The following is an 18669-nucleotide window of genomic DNA, read 5'->3' as shown; positions in this document are numbered from 1 at the left end:
CCATAGCCTCTGTTGCAAGTCCTGAAATCCCCTATTTTAGTTGTCCAAAACAAAGCAACGTTCAAGCCGCTGTAATCACCCTCCACCGAGAGCTCTACTGCATTGTGCCCCTACAGACACTGCCAGCGAGGACTTCCCATCACCCCAGTCCACAGCATGCCACCTCAAGTCCCCCGGTAAGCTCACGCCACTTTCGGTTGGTTGTTTTTCTCTCTCGACCTCTCCCCCATTCTCGCATTGTGTGCCTCTCTTGCTCGTCGCTCCCTCTTTCCCTCACAGCTAGTGACCAGGTGCCACCCTCATCCACCGTAGCCAACTGCCAACTTCACGCTGTCGTGCTCCCACGGTGCCGCTGCCTCGATTTTTTTTTCTTTCCGTGGGTATGTCCCTGCCATCACTCACGTTTTCCTCTACTGGTTATTATTTTTGTTGTTGATAATAGTTACTTAAAAAGGGAAGTGTGTGTGTCTCGGGTAACTTGTATATGAAGGTAGTTATTACCCTTTTGCCCTTTTTGTTTAGAACATCTACTGATTTTGTATTTTTGCAATTGAAATGTGGGCTACATTTGATTTTTTTTTTTTTTTTTAGACTTAGGCGCATGTGGGTTTATTTTGTTAACTTGGTACTTTTAAGAGACTAATATTTTTATCGGAATGGTTATTAAGTAAATACTGATGAATTTTTGGAATGATCAGTAAGTGCAAAATCTTATTTAGAATCCTTTTAAAAGAATAGTTTTTTTAATTAAACAAAAGTATGATTTTCTACTTATAATGATTTCGATATAGTTATGTTATTTAGTACTATAAATTATAGTAAGATCTCAATCGTAAATAGGTTAGAATTGAATGTTTTAGTCGTAGTTACCAAGTTGATTATTGATGAGTTTAGACAGTGATGTTGGTATATTAAGAATGATGAAAATTTTGGGTTTTGAGGAATTAAAAATATGTTATTTTAGAAGTTTAGGCTTGAATATTGAAATACGAGATTGATTGAAAATTTATGAAAAATTTACGTGATTATCTTATAGGTGACGATTAATTTTTGTTCGGCAATGTTGAGGAAGTTTTCGAAAAACTAAGAAGTCCAAGTAAGCGAGGTCATATGCTAGATTTGCATAAAAAAAATGAACTGAGGTTGGTTTGTAAAAATTTACATTTTGTTTTAAAAAGAAAAAGGTGAAAAACAATCTTAATATATGTTTGCATTCACTCATGAGATATGTATGAAAGAGAAAAAAAAATGCTTTTGACATGAATAGTGTAGACATGAGCAATATTTGACATATTTCTGAAATGTGCAAAAGAGCGAATATTATATCTGTGAATTTTTCTACATGTAATATGAAAATGATTTGGATATGTTTTTGGCCAAATGGAAATTATATGAATATATTCAATACGTGGTTTGATATGATATGGGTATGAAAAACCTTTGGCATACTTATCTATTTTGGTTTTGATTCTGAATATGGTTCTGATATGATGATACTGATTCACGTTATATGGTTGGTACCAACCTGATATGATATGATATGAGTGCACCCATTTTGGAAACAAAATGGTCTTTTATGTGTTCTTTCCTGTGTGCCCACTCGGGGCTCCGAGATTGAAAAATGGAAAGTTTCACAAAATGATACTGCCTGGTTTGGCCACTGGGGATAGCACAATCCTACCACGGGAGTTAAACATGGTATATGATATGTTATAATAAGATGAAAACGTGCAGTTATGTTACGCCAAAGCGATTATGAATATGAAATGGTATTTGAATGTGAAAGTAGTATTTGAATATGAAAATGGTTTATGAATATGAAAATATTGAAAAGTCACTTGGATTTCTTTCTGATAATACGTTTTGAGATGTGTACATGAAAATGAAATGTTTTGCTCCTGCATACTAAATTTTCTAAAAATGGCTCATGTTTACATACTGGTATATGTTCTCTGCTTACTGAGTTGTGGATAACTCACCCCTTTCTTCATTATTTTTTTAGATGACATTGATTACCCAGCTGGAGGTTAGGATTATAAATTGGAGCTTGGCTAGATGTGGATAGAAGGTCGGGTACCTAAGAGTACCAGTGTTAGTAAAAGGATTTAACTTGAGTATTTGAAGTACTTGGTGTTGTTTGGACCTATTGAGATCTAAAGATGTATCGTTTTATTTTGTTGAGATTATTGGAAAATTGTGGACCCCCCCCTTTGGCTTATGTTATTTTGTAATGATGACTTATGGAGTTTGATTATGGTTATTTGGAAAATATGAGATTGTGTACTATTTATGAAGTCCTTGGAGTTTTTAGATGCTTGGAGAGTCAAGTTTGTAAGTGACAATCAGTAATCCTCCGACCCCTTCCAGGTATGAGGCGTTACAGTTGGTGTCAGAGATAGGTTTAAGGTTCTGCAGACTATAGTGTATGAGATTTTGGAGTACAAATAGGCTTTAAGAAATCGTTTTCAGATTTGATGTGATAGTGAAGCGGACTATAAGGTAGAATATTATGGGTATTCGAGGGCTTAAAATTTTCAAACCTTAGGAATGATTTTTATGTGTAGGATTTTACGGGTCTATGAGCTGAATTCTTGTTGTTTGTGGTTTGCTCTGCTTCCAGAGACTTTTTTTAAATAGATTTGATGGAGTTAAGTTTTTAGACTTTGGAGATTAATCATTTCTATTGTTATGCGTTTTTTTTTTCCTCTTTATTGTAGGTACCTTTATAACTTTAAGGTATTATATATATGTTGTGTTTTTACGGTTACCACTAATTATTTATATTTATATGAACGCTATAAATTTTGAAACGAATATTAAAAATCCAAGTTACTTTGTCAGGATGCCACCTCGTCATCGTGAACGAAGGATGTTGGACTTGAAAGCAAACGAGAACGAAAGGGAAGCAAACCCGAGTGCTTCCTAAGTACTATGAGCAACAGCTCCTCAATTAATCGATGATCTCGCGCAGAATCCCTTGGGTCGCCAACGCAACTATAATGAAGGAGGTTGTACCATAGAACAGTTTAATCGGATGCACCCCCTTTATTTGATGGGAAGGGCGAACCAACCCCAGCAGAAGATTGGGTTCAAGATATTGAGGAGATATTGCGGGTGCTAACCTGCACAAATGAACAAAAGGTGGCATATGCTACATTCAAACTGACCGGTGAGGGAAAAAAATGGTGGATCTCAGAAAGAACTATCCGAGAAGCAGGGGGATGGAAATAGCTTATTGGCTGCATTTTAAGCAGATTTTTCTTGAGTGCTTTTTTCCAAGCTCGTCCCGAGAGGATAAAACAATGGAATTTGCCACTTTGGTGCAGGGAACCATGACGGTGCACCAGTATGCAGCTAAATTCATTGAATTATCCTGTTTTGCTGCATATCTGATTCCTGATGAAGAAAAGAAGGCGCGTAAATATAAACAAGGGTTGAATGAAAAACTTTATGAACGAGTAGTGGGCTTTCAGATTCGAAACTTCTCAAAGTTGGTAGATAAGGCCATAGTTTTTGAACGAAGCCTTCAAAGGAGCTTTGCATTGCACAATCAGAGGAGGAAGACTATTTCATCGGGACATCATTCTGGCATGGACCAAGGAACGTGGAAAAATAGGAATGAAGGTAGTAGCTCGGGTAAGAGGCCGATTCAAGGAACCCAACAAGCATATCAATGTAGAACTTGCAACCAAGTACATGTCGGAGTATGCAGGAAGGAAGCGGGACTATGCTAACCATTGTGGCAAATTGGATTACTATCTCAGGGACTTTCCTTTGCAATTGGATAGCAACAGGCCACCACCACCTAGGGTAGAAGGGACAGTGCAAGGCAACATCCAACGTACGACGGTGCCTGCACAAGTTTTTGCTTTGACACCTGGAGAGGATGAGGATAGGAATAGTGTGATCACGGGCATGACTTCTTTGTTATGTTTTAAGATATTAGTTTGTGGGTTGAGGTTAAGACTTGGAAATTTTAGTTCATGAATGATGTTGATTGTGACCACAGATACTCTTTCTCTATTTTCTAATAATGCCACTGTGTTATTTGATTCGGAAGTGACACATTCTTTTATTTCCATGACTTATTCTCAACTTTGCACCTTAGAAACTGAAAAGTTAAAGTCCAAGTTAGTGGTCGCAACCCCAACAAGAAATTCGGTAGTCTCTGACAAGATTCTACCAGGGTGTCCTTTATCAATTGAGGGAAGATTAATGCCAGCAGATTTGATAGTCTCTAACATGATCGAGTTTGATGTGATTTTGGGTATGGATTCACTGGCTTGCTACCACCCCAATATAGATTGTTTTAAAAAGGAAGTGGTATTTAGACCCCCAAAAGAAAGTGAATTTCGGTTCACAGGTTCGAAAGTGAGGTTGCATCCACCCATCATATCTGTCATTCAAGTTGGAAAATTGTTACGTGATGGTTGTCAGGGATTCTTAGCCTACGTGGTAGAAGCACCAAAAGAGGAGTTGAAGTTAGAGAAGATACCTGTAGTGAGGGAATATCTAGAGATTTTCCCAGAAGATTTACCTAGATTCCCTCTCGAGCGAGAGGTAGAGTTTACTATTGAACTAGTCCCAGGCACGGCACCTCTTTCAAAAGTACCTTACCGGATGGCACCGTCTGAATTAGTGGAACTCAAGGAGCAGTTGCAAGATTTGTTGGACAAGAGTTTCATCAGGCCCAGTGTAACACCTTGGGAGCTCCAGCTCTCTTTGTGAAGAAGGATGGATCAATGAGAAGGTGTATTGATTACAGAGAACTTAATCGGGTGACCATAAAGAATAAGTACTCGCTACCCTATATAAAAGATTTTTTTGATCAGCTCCAAGGTGCTCTGGTATTTTTAAAGATTGATCTTCGATCGGGCTACCATCAATTGAAAATCGGGGCAGAAGACGTGGCTAAGACGGCTTTTAGGACCCGATACGGCCATTATGAGTTTTTGGTCATGCCTTTTGGCCTGACTAACGCCTCTGCAATATTCATGGATTTGATGAACAGGGTGTTCCATGAATTTTTGGATAAGTTTGTGGTTGTTTTTATTGATGATATTACTGGTATACTCTAAAAGCAAGACTAAGCATGAAGAACATTTGAAACTGGTACTTGTGACACTCAGAGATAAAAAGTTGTTTGCTAAATTGAAGAAGTGTGAATTTTGGCTGGATTTAATCGCATTTCTGAGGCATGTAGTTTTGAAAGATGGCATTTTAGTGGACATGGGAAAAGTGGAAGTAGTAGTTAATTGGTCAGCACCGAAGAATGTTCATGAAGTTAGAAGTTTCTTGGGATTGGCGGGTTATTACCGTCGATTCATTGATTGTTTCTCCAGGATAGCAGTTCCTCTCACTGCACTCACCAGAAAAAATAATAAGTTTGAATGGACAGCAAAGTGTGAAGAAAGCTTCCAAGAGTTGAAACGAAGATTAGTGATAGCTCCGGTGTTAACAACCCCCACTGCTAGAGGTGGATTTCTAGTTTATAGCGATGCGCCAAGGCTTGGATTGGGGTGCTTACTGATGCAACATGGGAACTCACGCCAACTGAAAGCGTACGAGTAGAATTATCCCACACATGATCTGGAACTTACGGTAGTCATTTTTGCACTTAAGATTTGGAGACACTATCTGTATGGGGAAAAGTGCAAAATTTATACAGATCACAAGAGTTTGAAATATTTCTTCACCTAAAAGGAATTAAATATGAGGCAGAGAAGGTGGCTTGAGTTAATCAAGGATTATGATTGCACCATCAATTATCACCCGGGAAAAGCTAATGTTGTAGCCAATGCCTTAAGTATGAAGTCAATGGGACTAGCAGTTGTAACCCTTACCACTCAACATAGGTTGTTAATGGACCTAGAAAAAGTCGGTATTGAGGTTATCACTAGTGATACAAGTACTTTCTTGGCCAGTTTAATAGTTCAACCAACCTCAATAAATAGAATCAAAGCTGCTCAAAAAGTGGATTTAGGGTTGGAGATACTAATGGAAGAAGTCGGGAACGGGAGCAAAGTTGACTTTAGCATTTTCGAGGATGGAGTTTTAAGGTTTAGAGGTAGATTGTGCGTGCCAGCTAATGAAGAACTGAAAATGGTAATTCTTGAAGAAGTACACCGATCCTTATACACAGTTCACCTGGGGAGTATCAAAATATATCAGGACTTGAGAGAGTCTTTTTGGTGGGAGGATATAAAAAGAGAAATTGCTAAATTTGTGGAACAATGCCTAACTTGCCAACAGGTGAAGGCGGAGCATCAGAGACCAGCATGATTATTACAACCGCTCCAGATTCCAGAGTGGAAGTGGGAGCATATCTCCATGGACTTTGTGACAGGCCTACCAAGGACATTGAGCGGACAAGATGTTATATGGGTGATCGTGGATCGCTTGACGAAAACCGCTCGTTTTGTGCCCATTAAAGTTTCTTATAAACTGAACAAACTAACTGAGTTGTATGTGCGGGAGATAGTGAAGTTGCATGGGGTACTGGTATCAATTGTGTCGGATAGAGACCCTCGTTTCACTTCCAAGTTCTGGCGAAACTTACAGGAGGCAATGGGTACTAAGTTAAGTTTCAATACTGTATTTCACCCTCAGACAGATGGATAGTCAGAAAGAACTATTCAAATCTTGGAAGACATGTTGAGGGCATATGTGATGGATTTTAAGGGAACTTGGATGTGACATTTACCATTGGTCGAGTTTGCTTATAATAATAGTTTCCAAGCTAGCATTGGAATGGCACCCTACAAGGTTTTGTATGGCAGAAAGTGTAGATCTCCATTGTATTGGGATGAAGTAGGTGAAAGGAAACTTTTGGGACCAGAGATTATTCAGCAGACCACAGAGAAGATAGATATCATTCGGGCTAGAATGAAAGTAGCTCAAAGCCGACAAAAGAGTTATGCAGGTAAAAGTAGCCGCCAATTAGAGTTTGAGGTTGGAGATAAAGTATTTTTTAGAATACCGCCGATGAAAGGAGTTATGAGATTTGGAAAGAATGGCAAGTTGAGCCCAAGATATATTGGGCCATTTGAGATTCTTTACCAGATTGGACCGGTTGGTTATAGAGTAGCACTTCCACTGGCACTTGCATGAGTGCATAATGTATTTCATATTTCCATGTTTGAGGAAATATATTTCCGACCCGACGCACATTATTGACTATGAACCACTTCAAATTCAGGAGGATGTGACTTATGCGGAAGAACCAGTTTGGATTTCGGAAAAGAAAGAACAAGTGTTATGGACTCGAACTATCCCTTTGGTTAAAGTATTGTGGAAGAATCATGCTACTAATGAAGCTTCTTGGGAGTTGGAGGAAGAAATGCAATATAAGTACCCACGACTTTTAGATGGGAGTTTTGACAATTTATAATAAATTTTGAGGACGGAATTTTTGTAAGGGAGAGGATGTGAGGTTCAGCCCGCTGCCAGGCCCAGGCCCGTGGAAAACACTTCCAGAATTCACGTTGCACGGGTTCACGCCATCTTTCCTTTTTCATGCACGTCCATCCCTTTCTCTTCACTAGGTCTTATCTACTTTCCACTTATAGCTCATATATATGTTAAGCTTTCCTCAACCCTAGATTAAGTGTCACTCGTTCTCCTCTTCAAGAAGGCCAAACCGACATCCACTCTCTACTGTGAACCTCTATCCAAACCTCACCACCGTGCCCAGCCACACGAAGCTACAGCCCAACACCCCCGTAGCCTCTGTTGCAAGCCATGAAATCCCCTATTTTAGTTGTCCAAAACATAGCAACGTTCAAGCCGCTGCAATCACCCTCCACCGAGAGCTCCATCGCGCTGTGCCCCCACAAAATGCCAGTGAGGACTTCTCATCACCCCAGTCCGCTGCACACCATCTCAAGTCCCTCGGTAAGCTCACGCCACTTCCAGTTGGTTGTTTTTCTCTCTCGACCTCTCCCACATTCTCTCACCGTGTGCCTCTCTTGCTCGTCGCTCCCTCTTTCCCTTTCAGCCAGTGACCAGGTGCCACCCCCATCCATCTTAGCCAACTGCCAGCTTCACGCCATCATGCACCCACAGTGCTACTCCCTCAATTTTGTTTTTCTTTCTGTGGGTATGTCTCTGCCATCGCTCACGTTTTCCTCTATTGGTTTTTATTTTTGTTGTTGATAATAGTTACTTAAAAAGGGAACTGTGTGTGTCTCAAGTAACTTGTAGATGAAGGCTGTTAGTAACCTTTTGCCCTTTTTGTTTAGAACGTCTACTGATTTTGTATTTTTGCAATTGAAACGTGGGCTACATGTGATTTTTTTTTTTTTTTTAGACTTAGGCACATGTGGGTTTATTTTGTTAAGTTGGTATTTTTAAGAGACTGATATTTTTATTGGAATGGTTATTAAGTAAATACTGATAAATTTTTAGAATGATCAGTAAGTGCAAAATCTTATTTCGATATACTTATAATGATCTCAATTGTAAATAGATTAGAATTTAATGTTTTAGTCGGAGTTACTAAGTTGAATATTGATGAGTTTAGATAGTGATGTTGGTATTTTAAGAATGATGAAAATTTTGGGTTTTGAGGAATTAAAAATTGGTTATTTTAGAAATTTAGGCTTGAATATCGAAATACGAGATTGATTGGAAATTTATGAAAAATTTACATGATTATCTTATAAATGACGATTAATTTTTGTTCGGCATTGTTGAGGAAGTTTTTGGAAAGTTAAAAAGTCCAGATAAGCGGGGTTCATATGCTTGATTTGCATAAAAAAAAATGAACTGAGGTTGGTTTGTAAAAATTTACATATTTTTTTAAAAAGAAAAGGTGAAAAAAAACCTCAATAGATGTTTGCATTCACTCATGAGATATGTATGAAAGAGAAAAGAAATGCTTTTGACATGAATAGTGTAGACATGAGCAATATTTGACATGTTTCTGAAATGTGCAAAAGAGCGAATATTATATCTATGAATTTTTCTACATGTAATATGAAAATGATTTGGATCTGTTTTTGACCAAATGGAAATTATATGAATATGTTTAGCACATGGTTTGATATGATATGGATATGAAAAACCTTTGGCATACTTATCTGTTTTGATTTTGATTCTGAGTATGGTTCTGATATGATGATACTGATTCACGTGATATAGTTGGTACCAACTTGATATGATATGATATGAGTGCACCCATTTTAGAAACAAAATAATCTTTTATGTGTTCTTTCATGTGTGCACACTCGGAACTCCGAGATTGAAAAAGTGAAAGTTTCACAATATGATAGTGGCTGGTTTGGTCACCGGGGAAAGCACAACCCTACCACGAGGGTAAACATGGTATATGATATGTTATAATAAGATGAAAACGTGCAATTATGTTACGCCAAAGTGATTTTGAATATGAAAATGGTATTTGAATATGAAAATGGTTTATGAATATGAAAATATTGAAAAGTCACTCGAATTTCTTTCTGATAATACGTTTTGAGAAGTATACATGAAAATGAAATGTTTTGCTCCAGCATAGATTTGAACGTGGAGGATTGCAGGGCATTAACGATGTAAGCAAGAAAGAATTTAGTACACCAGCCACACACATCGCAAACCATGGAAGTTGAGGAAGCCAAGTGACCAATTTCTAAGTTGAGGATGTTGAGCTAATTAAGCAAGCTGGTGGTGACAATGAAAGAAGAAACGGGATTCTTGGCCACCATGATTGAAACCTCAGGTCCTACTTCCTGCTTAAAAGACATAATAAGTTGTACGAGTTTGATGGCCAACCCTCCAAATGTCAAGGTAGCCAAAAAACCTGTAATACGGCCTATTGCCATGGCCTTTTTTTCAATTCTCTTCAGATGGCTGATATCTATCTGCACTCCTAATAGAAAAAGGTGAAGCATGAATCCCAACTCTGCAAATGTTGAAAGTAGCAATCTGCATTCTGGAGGAAACATTGTCTCTGCATATGTCAAGGATCGAGCTAGTAATGAGGGACCCATGATTATAACAGCTTGGTGATCATGATTTTTTTTTTTTTTATCATTATCTCTATAACATATAATAAGTTGCTCCAGCCCTAACACTGAAATAAAATCATTATCTGGTGTAAATGAAGGGACGATAATTCTCTTTTTGGACTCAGATGGAAGTTCCTTTTATACAAATTAATGCACATAAATGCAACAAAACCATTTAGGTAAATGCTAAGACCAGAACCAAAGAAAGGGAAAAGAAAATAAAAGAAAATCGTTTGAATAAGGATGCCCAAACTCATGATCCTTCTAGAGGGTTAGCTATTATAGATGACATCAAGTAGAAATGGAGTTGCAACATAGTATATACCAAATTTGAGCATTGAAAAGATCCTGATGATCATATAGACGTTGGTGGCCACTTTGATTGTCTTGTTTTCCTTCTGGAGGGTCTCCACCTCGGTAGTCAATTTTCCCTCTAGTTGTTCCATTATGGTGAGCCTTGCTTCCATATTTGCTTACGTTGTTTCTTCCTGTCCCTAAGTTGTTTGAGAATGGGTTGTCGCAGGAGCATGAAAGACACGTGAAGTCTATAGATATCCCACAAACGGCGCCGCTGTTAACGTTGTGTTTCACACGCCTTTGGGCTATGTTCCAGAAACTCGGGTCCTCAAGCTTTCACCTGTACACTTAAGCAAACACAGAGAATGGGGGGCCTTGGTGGTTGCCGGGGAGTCTCTGATGCCAAAGTCAGTATATCTCCTTAGTAGTTTGTGCGTAAACATAGAGGAATCAGAGAGAGTTCTCCGTACTTAGGGATCGGCTGTTATACTAGGTTTCTGGTAGAGATCACCCATCCCTAATTATGAGGAACCTTATGTCCTTTCCATTCTTCCTTTGTCAGAATTCTTTAATTTGGCATAGCTTCTAGGGCGGCATCACTAAATGTAGTGTAGAGTCCGGGAGGTGGCGCCATTATTGCAGCGTGACTCCCTGACTCACTTCATCTAACTGGCGTTCCCCATCAAACCCATCCATGCTTGCTGTCAGGAGATCAAGGGTTCTCCGTATGTCTCACCCGCCTGCCTGCGCAGGTTCTCGAGGATACGGTGTCAATGGGGTGGTGTCAGGACGGCGAGTCTCATCTACCCCTACTATCCGCTTTCCCCAAGTATGAGTTGCTTCGAGGGTGGGTTTTGCTCGCTGGCCGAGTACTCTACAGAGGCCTACTGACTTTTCTTAGTGGAGGAGGGGTCATTGGGCTTGACTAGGCTTGGCCGGGCTCTCTGACTTGATTCCCTTGTGGTCCCTTATGGTCCCTCGTAGGATCGATGTATGGGCCAATAAGGGGAAAAATCCCCTTAGAGTAACCATATGGCGCTTGGAGTAGTAACATGGGCAAATTGTAACGCCCCAAAGCCAAAGGTCCAAGGAGTTAACTCCTGTCACCTGATAAGCAACTTCACAATGCTAATAAATTCTCCATAAAATTCAAAATATACCCTTCCAACGGCTCTAAATCAACCACCAATACTTCAAAATTGATTTAACAACACATAATCGCACATCAGATCCTCAATACCATATATCAGATAAACTAAATCAACATCTCCACATATCTCAATGAACATAATAAAATAAAAATAGGGTTTACATAAGTCTCCACAATCATCCAAAACACACTGAAAAGCGTCTACTGAATAACTAAATCCACCAATAGCACTAGTACCCCGTGGTACTCATCTACTATCCTCAGTTAATCTTGCCCATGTACTCTATTACTATTGCTCAGTTGAAACATCAAAGCCATCTGAAATATAGTGAAGATAAATGAGTGAGTTATCAACAATTCAGTAAATAAGGAACATATGCTAGTCTGTAAACATGAGCATTTACCAAGTTCAGAATGCATAACAGATACATTTACTTTCATAATGCAGAATCAGAATTGTTGTTTTCAAAATTCATAATCAAAAACATGTTATCAAAAAGTCAGAGCGAAACTTTCATAAAACTTTCTTCTTTCAAAATCCTTGGCATATCACAGACTGATCTTCATAACATATCAGAGCATCACATCGGGACAGATACCATGTTTAACCCCCATGGTAGAGTTATAAACCATCATTATACTCGTGGCAGAGTCGTATACCATGTTTAACCCCCATGGTAGAGTTATAAACCACTATTATACCCACGGCTGGACCATATGCCACTATTATACCCATGACGGGGTTATATACCATGTTTAACTCCCGTGGTATGGTTATAAACCACCATTATACCTATAGCGTGGTCGTATACCACTATTATAACCGTGGCGGGGGCTTTAATAGAGACCGAATAAGGGCAACATTGAAAACAAATCATATTCAGATACAGAATCAGAATTTATGCCAAGTTTTTCAGATAACATATCATATCAAAACAGAGTACGTACTAATAGCCTTAGATCATTTCACATATTCATAATAACATAATCTTTAATCAAAGCAAACTTTTTAGATCTCATATTTGCTCTTTTTACATAATTCAGAAATAGAATGCAACAAAATAAGTTCATGTCTACATCAGTCATAATAGAAAATACTTCATTCTTATACAGATTTCATGAGTATGCAAAACACTTATTTGATGTTGTTTTCAAGTTCCTTTCCAAAACAAACATGCATATTTTCGAAATCAATCTCAGTCATTTTCTTTAATGCAAAGACTAATATAGGAACCCCGCTTACCTAACTCTCGTAGTGTACTGTCTAAAACTTGAGTACGAACTCTAGTACTTTCAACACCTATATCAAAGAATAAGCACTGGCATATTAAAAACCTACACACAAACACCAAAAACTACTCAATATAACAACTACTCGATTATAAAGATAGATTAAAGCAAACCCATAATTTGTAATTAATCCATCCCCCTCACAGCAAGCAACACTACCCATTTTCCAGCAACTAACACGGCCCAACCAGCCACTCATACCAACCAATAGAGCATGCATAACAACTCTCTAGCCATGCACAGCAATCTAGACAGCCACAAGCCCACCTTGGACACCACAAAATCAAACCAGCCAATCCCATATTGACCCCAAAACAATCCTTCACTCAAACTCCGACAACCAACAACTCACCCAAAACAACAATACATAGCAAGTCTCTTCCATTCACAACTCCACACAAATGCAAAACTTCTGAAATATTAACCAGCACCCAACAAGCTATAATACCATTTATAGATTCTACCCTATGAAAAATAACTCACTTAAAATTCTAACAATTTCCAATTATTCATGTCACACAACCAACGTCAAAAATAAAAAGCACTTAATATTCCGAATATCGTGCCTAATCACATGTGATGAAACGTGGGGCTAGGGACTGATATCCACTACCTAGAGATGCGATTACTTCTCAACTATCACACTATCACTGGCAAGAAGAAAAATTGATTTCATTCAATGGAGAAACCACATTGTAGCATGGCTAACTTGAACTCTCCTAAGAGGGGGAATTACCTTGGCAGCAAGAATCAAGGAGGTTCACACTTTGACTAGAACACGACAACCAATACCTAACGGGAGTAGTGTCGCACAACTATACAGAGGAGGAAGTATACACCTAAAATGTAAAATAATAAAATGAAACAATAATAAGGAAAATACATTTGTAATACTTCGGGTGGATGGATGAACACCAAGAGAATGAGAGATTCAGATTTAGAGAGAGAGGAGACTAGACTTACCATTGATTCACACAATCACAATGATTGAAATCAACTGAAATGAAGAGGGACTCTAAAAACTGTGCTACAATTTTTCATAAATCAAACAATAAAACAAAAGGGGTGAAGTAAAACAGAGTGTGTGTGAGAATTTGTAAACTTTTAAATTATGATGAAAAACTAATTTGTAATCTTTTATTTATATGTAAATTATTTGATGATGCACTAGTACCACATCAATTGAGGATATTAGATCTCAAAGTGGCGGCTTTAAGTGTGACGCCCCGACTCCCACGTATAAAAAAATACAGGAATCGTGACGTCGGGATGATGACAACAGGGTCACGCATCCCAACGATAGTGTCAAGTGTGTGTACATGCAACAGTGTACAATAAACAACGCAGCGGATAAATTAAGCAAGTCAACTAAGTACCAGAATTTTAAATACAAATATTCAAAACAAATCATCCTTAAAAAGTTATACAGTCATCCTAAAATATATTACAAGAAAAATACATAAATAACTGATAAAAATAAATCTTGATAAACAGGAGCAATCCCAGATCACTCCGCCAACGGAGCCAAGCTTTATGCTCGTCATCCTTATCTGCATCAAAATCTGCGATACCATAAAATGCTACCACAGGTAAGTATAAACCAAACAACCACGAGATAAAAACATATTGATGCAACCAACATGCATACATATGATGAAATATGCATCAAATCCAAAATATCATTTTCCCTGAAAAGGGATATTTTCCAACACACGCCAAAATTCCATTTTGGCCCAAAAACAATAATCCGTCATTTTTCCAGAAAATGACCCAAGTCAATAAAACATCATTTTCCCAGAAAATGAATCACATAAAATCCTTTTATTCAACACACGCTATTTTTCCAGAAAACAACCCATTATTCCATTAACCAATGCACCATGATCTCCCCTAGGGATCATCCGCACGTTTTGGCTTCATAGCGATGCTCAATTCCGCGCCCAGCGCGTTCGTGGCCAAGCACCCACTATCCAACGAGCGATACCCAGTTCCGCGCCTAGCACGTTTGTGGCCAAGCATCCTCTAGCCCCCGCCAGCAGAGGGGCCACGGAGTCGACACGAGACCATCTCGTCAGATCCCGTTGTAGCCCAGCGACAACCCAGGGGACGTCACTCAGTATATTCCGCTCCCGAGTGACCAGAGGAGCTCCACCGAGATAATACCCCATCTCGGCTTGGGGTCGTGATACACACACACCCAAAATCCTTTAACACATGAAAATTCAGTTTTCATGAAACACATGAACATGAATGCATGTACACGAAAACCCAGTTTCCTTTACAAACATGATCATGCGTGCAATATGCCATGTACATGAACAACACCAAAACCAACAACCAACAATTCACAATACCAACCAAACACACAACTCTGTCCACAATCCATCCGACCCCCGAACTCCTCAGACTCAGTCCGACATGTCCAACCAGTTCACAATAATAGTGCAAAAATATATTTAAATCACGATAGTTATTTGGAAAAATACTTACAGTACTATATAATAATTTCCGAAGGATCATGGAGCTGCAAAAGGTGGCGACACAGCAACGTAACAGTGTAAAATACACTGTGGCCGTGGGTCTCAAAAACTCACTTTTGAACGGAGATAATCCAAGACCCGAAATTGATAGGGTATGGCTTAGGGATATCGGTGAAGCTAGTGGTGGTGGTAGTTGGTCGTGGGTGGCGGCGCAAAAGGTGGTTTTAGACCAAAGGTGTCCAAATCGGAAATGCAGATAGATAGGCTTCACCGGTGACGGATCGGAGCTAGGGTTGGGTCCATTGGGTAGCTGGGAGGTCGAGGATGAAGTGGTGAAGAAATGGTGGCCAGAGGTGGCGCGACGGCGGCCCAACGGCGCAAGGAATGCCGCGGCTTTGAGGGGCTCGTGGTGGCTAATAGCGACGCAAGGGAGGCTGAGATTGAAGGGATAAGGTCGCTAGAGGGTGGGGGAGCTGGTGGGCTGGACGGTGCCGGGCACGAGAGGCGCACGACGGCGCTGAAATGAAGAGAGCACTGCGGCTTGGTGTTGTGCGTGGGAAGGAACGGCAGCGAGTTAGGAGCTGAGATTGGTGGGGGATGATGGCCGGCGGGAGGGGAACTTGTGGCGGTGGGCGGTGTCGGTCACGAGCGGCTCAAGGAGGCGGGCTGGTGGAGGAGAAAAACGCATGGGAAGAGAGAGGGAGAGGGACGTCCGAGCGCAGGAAGCAGGGGAAGAAAGAAAAAAGAAAGAAAGGAAAAGAAGAAAAGAAAAAAGAGAGGAAAGAGAAAATAGAGGAAAAGAAATGAGGTCCAGTCCTCACATCTTGAGTCACAAAAATGATCCAACGGAAACGATTTCAAAACAACGAGTACAATAAAATAATTTAAGCGTAATGATACAATGAAAATAAAATAATTAAATCCAACAATCAATTAATTTTAAATAAAGAACAATTTAAATGCATAACAATAATGAATATTAAGGAAACATCCCAAATTAATTTTTTTGCAAATTTTAAAAATCATAAAAATAATCCCACTAAAAAAAATCCAACAATTTTAAAATAAGAGAATAAATTTTTGAATTAATAAAAATAATCTTTCAGTAAAAATACACTAAAATATAGAGTGTTACATTAAGGACACAAATCTACGTATGGTTCAAAACCAAAGCTTGAACTGAACACGATGATCTCCTTCATCATTGTCCTAAGAGACAATAACCATCTTATTACACTATGATCCAGGCTTTTGTATGTCCCTTGCACTACAATACTTTCAATCTTCTGGGACAGTTTAGAACTTGCAACATTGAAAAAATCGTCACCAAAAGTGCCGTTTTATGACAGATTCTAAAAATTGTCACAAAAAACTATTAAAACTTCTTTGACATCTGAACGATATGATCAAACATTCAAACAACACTTTTTGTCACTTTTTTCCATAAAAAAAAAAAGCACATTTTTCTGCATGAAAATTATCAAACTTGTTTCAATCTAATATTATTCGCATTCCAATCTTTTACCATTAACGCTCAAATAAAGCCTATTAAAGTTCAAATGTAATTTACGTTCAAATATATTGTAATTAAAATTCAAAGGTGTTTTAATTTACATTCGAATGTATTGTAATTCACATTCGAACGTATTTTAATTCATGTTCTATCGTATTGTAATTCACATTTGAATGTACTTTAATTCACGTTTGAACATATTTTAGTTCAAGTTCGAACATATTCTAATTTACGTTTAAGTGAATTTATTTTATTGAGTTTTGGGAAAAGAGAAAGAAACAGTTGAATAAAAGTATTATAAAATTAAGAAATTGTTTTAATATAATTGTTTTAATTTATGTTCAAACATATTGTAATTCACGTTCGAACGTTAATAAAATTGACATTTGAACTTCGTAACAATTTATGTTCGAATGTAATAGTTGACACTCAAATCTTGACAACGTTCGAACGTTGCGCTCGAATGTAATAGTTGACGTTCGAATCTTGACAATGTTCGGATGTTTGTTGGTGATTGAGATGCATTATTGCATATTTTATATATTTAAAACTAATATATTTTTAATTATTTCATTATTTTACTATTGGTTTTAAATGGAAAAATGATTAAGAGGCATAAATCTAAGTTGTGATTTAAATTGATTAATAGTATAGTTTATGCTTGATTTTAATACTTGTGATTTAATTTGGTAATGTTTCTTCAATGCACAGCACACTTTTAATATGTTATTCTTCATTTTTTGTCTAGTTTTATTTTTTGTCTTTAATTATTTATTTTCTTATTTGTTTGTCTAGTTTTATTTTTGTTTTTAGTTATTTATTTATTTATTTTTGTTTTCGTTTGTTCTGCAGCATCCTCCTTCGCACATCCGCTGCCCCCTTTTGCTCAGCCATCACAGCCACCAAGTACCACATCTGCCCAGCTCCATCGCACGTCTAGGAAACAACCAAACAAGCCACCGTCACCCAGCCGCAGCAACCTATACGCAGCATCACCTCTGCACAGCACCACCCCTACGCATCCACTACTGCACCCGCTGCACCTGCAAGCCGTTAGCCTGCAGCTTCCCACCCATCCCAAGCCACCATGCACACTGCATGATGTTCTTTTTTCTGCTAGCTTGCTGCTGCTCTGTAGCAAGTTCTCCATGCCCGGCTTGTTGGAGTCCCAAAATGGGTTTTATGTTGGAAGAGGGAGCTAGCTATAAGAAAATTACTTATTTTAAATAGTTATTTCCAGTTATTTCTGACGAAATAACTATTTATAGTTAAAATAAGTCTGTTTTTATTATAAATAATCTTTTTCATTACAAAAAAAATAGTCATAAATACTTATTTTTCTTATAGAATTAAGAAGACGATGACAACCGAAGAAAGAGTAGGCGTCGACGTGAAGCAGGAACATGATCAGTAGCCATGGATTCGGTTTGGGAGATGCACGGTGACAGAAAACAAATAGAGGAGACTTTGGTCTCTACGGAGGACACGCACGAAGGAAGTGGGGGTTTTGTCGATTCTTTTTTGGGTTTTTACGGAAGACATACGCACACGAAGAAGCACTTGCCGGTATTGTTTGTTTTCTGTTCCGGGGATTCTTCTTTGGACGCGAGGCGAAGGAGCGAAGAATTAAAATTTGAAGAGAAGAGGAAAACGAAGAAAAGAAAAGAAAGCAGACTGAGAAAGGGAAATAAAAAATAAGTCAACACTCACGCATGACATAAGAACGGGAAGTGGACGCCGAAATCAAGAAACATGCAGTTGGCCATTTCGTCCGAACTTGAGTGACCAGCGAGAAACGTGAAACCACGGAGAAAAGAAATAAAAAAGGAATCCAATGTTTACCCACGGTGGATGGATCGAAGGCACGCACATGCAACTCAGAAAGTAGCACCCATTTGCAGTGCTTTTGAAGCCTATATAAAGGCCTGAAACGGT

General features: G+C 38.6%; 2 protein-coding genes across 2 annotated transcripts; both read left to right on the top strand.

The window, feature by feature from the left end:
- Nucleotides 1-3302: 3302 nt before the first annotated feature.
- On the top strand, nucleotides 3303-4728 carry LOC121239487. Its single transcript, XM_041136742.1, has 3 exons — nucleotides 3303-3624; nucleotides 3713-3901; nucleotides 4010-4728. The coding sequence occupies exons 1-3, from the start codon at nucleotides 3303-3305 to the stop codon at nucleotides 4726-4728; spliced, it is 1230 nt and encodes a 409-aa protein (XP_040992676.1).
- A 984-nt stretch (nucleotides 4729-5712) lies between these two features.
- LOC121239486 lies at nucleotides 5713-6621 on the top strand. The gene is made up of 2 exons (XM_041136741.1): nucleotides 5713-6105; nucleotides 6301-6621. The coding sequence occupies exons 1-2, from the start codon at nucleotides 5713-5715 to the stop codon at nucleotides 6619-6621; spliced, it is 714 nt and encodes a 237-aa protein (XP_040992675.1).
- The last annotated feature ends 12048 nt before the right edge of the window (nucleotides 6622-18669 follow it).

The sequence above is a fragment of the Juglans microcarpa x Juglans regia genome, chromosome 7D (assembly GCF_004785595.1).
Source record: "Juglans microcarpa x Juglans regia isolate MS1-56 chromosome 7D, Jm3101_v1.0, whole genome shotgun sequence".
NCBI lineage: Eukaryota > Viridiplantae > Streptophyta > Magnoliopsida > Fagales > Juglandaceae > Juglans > Juglans microcarpa x Juglans regia.
Note: the sequence above shows the minus strand (reverse complement) of the source record. Positions and strands in the feature narration are given on the sequence as shown.

Bases quoted from the DNA above. Each gene is read 5' to 3' on its own strand.
- LOC121239487 (XM_041136742.1), top strand. From the start codon at position 3,303: ATGGAATTTGCCACTTTGGTGCAGGGAACCATGACGGTGCACCAGTAT. The intron at 3,625-3,712 runs GTAGTAGCTCGG...CGGAGTATGCAG, and splicing joins GTGGAAAAATAGGAATGAAG to GAAGGAAGCGGGACTATGCT. The intron at 3,902-4,009 runs GTGTGATCACGG...TTGTGACCACAG, and splicing joins AGAGGATGAGGATAGGAATA to ATACTCTTTCTCTATTTTCT.
- LOC121239486 (XM_041136741.1), top strand. From the start codon at position 5,713: ATGAGGCAGAGAAGGTGGCTTGAGTTAATCAAGGATTATGATTGCACC. The intron at 6,106-6,300 runs GTAATTCTTGAA...CAACCGCTCCAG, and splicing joins CTAATGAAGAACTGAAAATG to ATTCCAGAGTGGAAGTGGGA.